The 7,269-nt window shown below is 35.6% G+C and overlaps 1 protein-coding gene across 1 annotated transcript; it reads left to right on the top strand.

Moving 5' to 3' along the window:
- The first annotated feature begins 5,763 nt into the window (after positions 1-5,763).
- On the top strand, positions 5,764-7,052 carry LOC141653756 (uncharacterized). The gene is made up of 2 exons (XM_074461601.1): positions 5,764-6,495; positions 6,719-7,052. Exons 1-2 carry the CDS (start codon positions 5,880-5,882, stop codon positions 6,787-6,789), a joined length of 687 nt encoding a protein of 228 aa, XP_074317702.1. The 5' UTR covers positions 5,764-5,879; the 3' UTR covers positions 6,790-7,052.
- The last annotated feature ends 217 nt before the right edge of the window (positions 7,053-7,269 follow it).

Below are 7,269 nucleotides of genomic sequence, written 5' to 3' on the forward strand. Positions count from 1 at the left end.
TTGAATGGAATACCATATTTGAGGAGTAAGAATTATTAATGTCTATCAATGAGTTATGAAAGATCTTATGATTTATCCGTTGAGGAGTTATTTACTAGTCATACGTTTTTAAGGGATTGTTTGAGAGAGACAAGCAGTAATTTATGGACTTGTGAGATGTTAATGTTAAAGTGTTCTAGCGTTGACATAGTGAACGGCCATGTGGACGATGATTATAATGGATCGTGATGTTCATCTTTTGAGGATATATAGGGTTGCTATGGATTGATTCTTTCAGTGCGATTAGATGGAGTTGTTGAGAGTGGAAGGATTTGAGGGTTGATGGTCGTGAGACTCTGTGATCTTGAGAGTTGATAATCTGAGGAATATAGTGTTTGAAAAAGGAGCAATTATATGGAGATTTGTTGATGAGTATATAGATATTTGTTGGTTCTGAGGTTTATGAAGATATGATGAAAGGATGTTACGAGATGGAGTTATCTTAAATGATGATTGTACGATATTTGTAAGACCTTGGTTATCGTGCTTAATTTATCTTATGTTAAGGTGTCGTCTTTGAGTAAATGGAATTGTTTTTGAGTTGTCTATTCTTGTCATCCTTGCACGTCCGAAGCATACCTCTTCTATTTGAGCCTTTCGACCAAAAGTTTCCTTTTGTCTTTGTCCTCTGTAGGTCTCATCTATCGTTGCTCTCTATCAGTTCTTAATTTCAACTCGAGTTCCTTCTTCTTTGAACTTTCGTGATTACCTTTTTCATATTGATTTTTCTCTAAACTTTTACTTCCCAAAAGAATATGTTCTTTTGCCTTGTGTTATTACACGAAAATGTTTTGTTTGGTTTGCAAGTTATTTATTCTTTCATGGTAACTTGAAAATGTTTGAAATCGCTTTAGAGCTACTTGTGATCATCTCGTAATGAAAGCTTGGATCTTTTTGCGAGCGATGTTAGAAACCTTGAGTTTGATGTTTGGTTATTTGAGGTTGAGAACTTAGTAATATAGTTGTATGCGAGTGTTAATTGGGATAACATATAGAGTGCGGAGAAGGAGTATTTAAGGTCTTATATTGTGCTTTAAATTTTTGAGGATGTTTTGCTTTGAGGGTATATAGATGTTTGTTTGTTGTATATGGGGTTAAAGATGCGTCATTAAGAGTACGAGGGTTTTAATTAAAGGACATAGATTTATACAGCCTTTTATGGACTGGTAGTGTTAAGCTAATGTTCATGGATAGTAGATTGTGACACAAATTGAGGTTATAAGCGTTGTTGTTATATGGACACAGATGATAAGATTTGCATGGTGATATCATTTTAAGAGCGATGATGGAATTACGTTATCGGTGGATACGTGTGTTGTGGTACAATAGGTACTAGCTTAACCTATGGTGTATGATTGTTGGGTGCGTCGTAATGCCGTGGACATAAGTGTTCAAAGGAAATGATTGGGTCTTGCAAGTGTGACTAAAGATTTTGTCATGAGATTGAGGTTGGATAGGATTTTGACAATTTAGTCGGAGTTTGAGGTCTGAGATTGATGAGTTTGGATACTAATGTATAACGAGAATTATCGAGGTTTTATGATAAAGGCTTTTGAGCTTAAGAGTTGTGATTGGTAGTAAGCACTACTCGCTTTGAGGATATTAGAGTAGGAGTGATTGTAATGGCGCTCGTGAGTGAAAGAGTTTTCTCATTTGAAGGATGGTTCTTTGTTTTGAGATTATCAGTTTGGGGTTTGGTCAATGCCAGATCTTGTGGTTAATGGTAAAATAGAATTGGAGTATTTGTTAAAGGTTATGTGGATTTGGAGTAATAGTAATGAGTTTACAACTTTGAGAGGGCATATATGTTTTCGAATGATGGTTAAAGGTAGTTGGATGAGTGTTTGAAATATGAGGACTAGATGTTGGCTTAATGATCATTTTTGGGTTGCGATGGTTTAAATCTGATGTGACTTTTGAGGTTCTAGAGTGTGTGAAGTTGATAACGACATTGATGATCTAGGATCTTTTCTTTGGTTTGAGTTTGGATATGGATCAGAGTGCGCAGCGGTTAGGATTCTGAGTTGACTTTTGTTGATGATCACTTGTAATTCTTACCTTATTTTGATCTTATCTTTGAAATTCAAGTTTCGAGGACGAAACTTCTTTTTAGGGGGTTGGATTGTAACACCCCGTATTTTATAATAATATTTTATTATAAAAGTATTTTATTAAATTGATTATTTCGGAATTTATTAATGTATTTTGGAAATATTTATAATTATCGTCTTCGTTATCTATTTTAATATTTCTTGTTTTGGCCTACTTTGGATGGGTTAAAATGATAATGTACGATTTTACTATTTTAATTTAATGATTATCTTTCTATTATAAGCTCTCCTTTCGTTTTAATAATATCCAATCCATCTTGTAATCAGATAATCCATTGTATAAGCTAATGGACCCAAAGCCCATTAGTTAATCCCTTATAAATAGAATTAACCTAGCAAGCAACTAGGTCAATCCTTCTTTTTCTCTCGCGTGAAACCCTAACCTAGCAGGCAAGCTGCTCTCTCTTTTCTCACGCATGAAGTGCCGCACGGCATCTCCTCTATTTCTCTCTTTCGTTCTTCTTTTCTCCCTTTGACTCCATTGTTGAATATCTTTTCTTCCTCCAAACTTATTGATAAATTATATTTTCATAATCCTTGCTCTTATCTTTACAACATATTCATCTCCAAATAGTTTTATGGGAATTATTTGTATGGACCTTTAGACCTACCTTTATGGTCTCTTATTTTTAATGGGTAAAGAAGAAGAAGAGTCTTTTATGGTGTTTTCATGGATTTGGATTCGTGCATCTTTGATATCGTTATTGAGGACGTTGACACGTGTTGGAGACAAGGCTTTGTTGGTCGTTTTCTTTATGAAGGTTTTCATTAATTGCTAAAAAGGTAACTAGGTGTTTTCTTTTAATTGTGTTTATGCCAATTGATATAATTAATATGATTTAATGACTGTCTTGTATGATTGGTACGTGTTAGATTGTTTATTATCATGTTGATTATGTTTTCGCATGTTTGTATATGTTTTAATGTTTTAATGTATTAATTATATATCGTATGTTGGTTATGTGTTTATTATGGGTGTCGTGAGCGCAATTAGGGTTTACGAATAAACCCTAGTGGCGGCATGATAGGCGGCCAAGGGTTCTCTCCAAAGTTATAGCTAAAGTTAGTATAACCTTGATGATGATTCAAGCGTTATAGCTTAAGTTAATACAACTTTGGGTAGCTACTCTAGTTATGGTTGGACCTACTATAACATTGAAGTGCGAGTCAAGGTTATAGCTGTAACTAATGTAACCTTGGGATTATGGCTCAAGGTTATGGTTAATGCTAGTGTAACTTTGTATTTCGTGTCAAGGTTATGGTTGAGGTAGTATAACTTCCGAGTTATATTTACTGAAGTTATAGTAGAGGTTACTATAACCTCGCGTCCAGAGTTTATGTTATGGTTAGGGTTACTATAACATTGAATAGTTAAAGTTAAAGTTATAGCTGAAGTTACTATAACATTGGTTGCTTATACTTGATTCATATGTTGTATTATGTTCAACGTGTTATGTCCTTGTGTTTGCATATATCTTTGGTTACTCTTGTTCATATGATAAGTAGGATGGTCAGTCATACTATCCTATGAGTTGAATCGTGATGTTGTTCACGCATGTTAGTACAAATCGCTTTATCTTTGTGCATTTGTTTGTTGGTTGGTTTGAATAGATGGCGGTAGTATCATTTGTATACTATCGGAACGAACAAATGCTACCCTTCGGGGATTGGTGTATGGTCTATGGTCGGGGGTAGCGAGGCGGTGCGTTATACGCTCTGTTCCCGAGTGTCGTTCGGTTTCCGAGAGTCCGGCAGTCTTAGACATATAGGCGGTGGTTATACGCTATACATAGTACCTTGGAGGCAAGATCGTTATACGCTCCACACCGATGGAGGCGTGCGTTATACGCTCCATCGCTAGAGGCGATGCGTTATACGCTCTAGCGATTAGAGGCGGTGCGTTATACGCTCTAACGGCGTTCGCTCTATTCGGCTATACTTTGATGATAGCTTTGTGCCTTCTGTTGCTGTGGATTGTGTGTCGCCATGTTTGCTATGCTTCAATGCTAGCTTTGTGCCTTAGGTTGTTGTGGGTCGTTTGTCACTGCTAGTCTTGTAAGTGTTCATGGTCTAGTTGTTACATATGGTCTAGGTTTGCATGTTTGCATTCGTCTAAGGTTGATTAAGTCATGGTAAGCTGAATTGGGTTTTCATGAGTGTAGATGGTCTCACATGTTTACTGGTTTTACATTTCAATTGTTATTGATTGTTGATTATATTCAATTGTTGTAAACATGACTGGGAGAGCATCTAGTTACTCCCGACTGATTGTCGACCCCCATTCTCAGGTTGTTCAGACGTTTGCTGTTTGGATGATATATTGCTGGGGAAGTGTTGTGCGGCGAGATGAATAATAAATTAGGAGTTTGTTTTCATGTTATAAGAACCTTTGAATAATGTATTAGTTTGTTTTGGAGTTAGTAGCGAACCGGATTGGTCAGGTGTTTCCGCCACCTTGACCCTTTTATCAGTATCGTACTCTGATATTCATTTTATATAAGTTTTTCCTTTGTTTTATAATCCGGGTTGTTACATCCCGCGCTCGCGCGGTTTTTTAAATAGAGATATAAGAGAAGGGGTAGAAAAGAGAAGGTTTAAAACTTTTACTCCTAATAAGATTGTCGGTTTTACTGAAGCTTTATTATTAACTTTATTTTAAAAAATATTGTTGTTATATCATTGTATCTACTAAAGGCGCAATATAAAGGTGAAATAATGACATTTGTAATACAATTACATAAGATATGCGTTTTGACCCCCTGCAAATGCAATGTTTTTTTAGATTGTAAATATGTAAAAAAAACTAGCATTTAGCAATTAAAGTTTAAATTTAATATTATAATCTACAATTATTATTAATGATAGTATTAAGAGGTAAAAATTACATTAATTTTATTTTCGTGTTGTATTAAGAGGTAAAATTTACATCAACTTGTTAAATTTGATGTTGTAGTCTATATTTCTTAAATATTGGGATACATTTATGGTTAAAAAAACTGATAATAAATGAATAGTAATAAAATACATAGTAGTTGAAAGTGTATGATATAAAATGTAAAATTTATGGTAGTCTAAAATAATTGGTAGAAAATGTTAAGCTCAATTTTTAGGACTGTAATTTGAATGGGTAAATCTCTAGATCCACCTATTCTTTTAGTAGGTAGAGGATGACACACAAATTTTCATATTTTAAAGTAGGATCGAAAAATCAATTATGACAAATATTATTTCAATACTTGATGAGATTCCATTTTGTATTTTCCTTCAGTGTTTAGGCCCATATATTTTCATTCTATGCTAGATGTATTACACATCAAATTTAGCTTACCTTTGGCCCACCTATTCTATTGAATCTATCTATAAGATAACATAAGAGAAAGCCCATTTGTAGCAGCATTAAGTTAGGCGGGAAAAAATTACAGATTTCTTATTCTTTTAGTTTAAGGGAAGGTAACATACACGTGTCGCATAATTTGTTCTGCATTGAGGTTGTAAATATGTACGGGCGGACTTGAAACAAAGTTATAAAAAAGAGTTAATTTTGTTACCCAATATAGGCAGTCTAGAGTAGTATCACCATAATTGGCATGCATCCTTCTTTCTCTACTTATGTACGTAACCTCCCCAGTCTTCCTCACTCTTTGTTTCCACACACATAAAAACCGCCGCTCATCTTTCTCTCTCTCTCTCTCTCTTTAATTTAGGGTTCTCTGAAAATTAATTAAAAGCATGAGTAGTTCAACTTCAAATTCCCCACTTTCCAACATTATTACACCACCAACGCCCCTGTTTGATGAAATTCAAAGGAAGAATGACCTCCTTCATAAGCTCAAATTGGCCGACAAAAACCACGACATCCTTGAAAAGCAGCTCAGGCAGACTCAACGCGACTACGGCGATCTCCTCCTTGTCAACAGCGAGACCGCCTCTGAACTTTCTGAGTCCCGCCGCGAGGCCGCCGTGTTAAGGGCTGAACTCAACCGTCTAAACTCGGACAATAATGGGGAACGTCACGAGTTGACTCGCCAGGTTGCCGAGTTACGAATTGAGGTGAAGCAGTTGAAGCACAACAATAAGGAAGCAAATGCGGAGGTGGAGGAGATGAGGAAGAAAGCAAAGGCGCTGGAGACTGAGAACTGGGTTTTGAGGGGAATCAGGGAGGAGGCTAAGGCTGCTGAAGAGAAAGCTAAGAAAGAGAGGGATGAGGCTGTTACTCAGAATATGAAGCTTAAAAGGGATAATGATGCTATTATTGATTCGGCTACAAACAAGTTTAAGGCTTTTGAGAAGCGGGTTGTGGTCTTGGAGTCTTGTGTCGCTACTATTAAGAACAACATTCAAGCAGGTAATTAATTAATTCATTCACTCATTATTATGCATTTAATTTGTGGTTGCTATTAATTAAAGTATGAGTAGGAGGAAGAATGAAGGGTACGGTGGTAATTAATTAAATAAAGTATCAGTTTCCGATTAATTAAATTTCTATTTTACTGGGGTATGTATGTATGTATGTATGCATATTGATTGATGAAATTTGTCATACATTTGCACTTTAATTATTAATGCAGGTGAAGAAGCAGTGGCACCGGCAAGCCAAGAAAAGATGGAACCTGTTGTTGTTGATTTGGATAGTGATTAGTTAATTAATTAATTTGGATAATTTAAAAGTAATTATTTACTCTTGCATGCCTTGTTGAATTGGGTAGAGATTTTGGTCATGAGGCATATGCATACATTTGCTCTTTGATTTTGCTATTAATTATTAGGAGCTAATTAATTAGTGGTCATTGTTGATCTACTCCGTATGTAGTAATTAGTATGTTGGTTATATTTTGCGGAATTCTGATGATTGTAATAATCATGTAGCTCCATCGTCTCAAACGTGACCCATTTTGTGTTCCTCTCTTTCTCGTCCGTAATCGTAAGCGTAAGAATGGTGTCGCATATATATGATGGATGCTAAGACCATTCCAACAGTTCCGCTGCATGATTCACAAATACTCCCCAACAATTTTTAAGGATTGAAATTTTGGGGGTCTCATTTTAGTTCATCCACCGGTTTCATATTGTTTACTACGAGTATGTTTTTGGGTTGAAAGGTGGAGACTATTGTCCAGAC

Source organism: Silene latifolia, chromosome 4 (assembly GCF_048544455.1).
Source record: "Silene latifolia isolate original U9 population chromosome 4, ASM4854445v1, whole genome shotgun sequence".
In the NCBI taxonomy this organism is placed as follows: Eukaryota; Viridiplantae; Streptophyta; class Magnoliopsida; order Caryophyllales; family Caryophyllaceae; genus Silene; species Silene latifolia.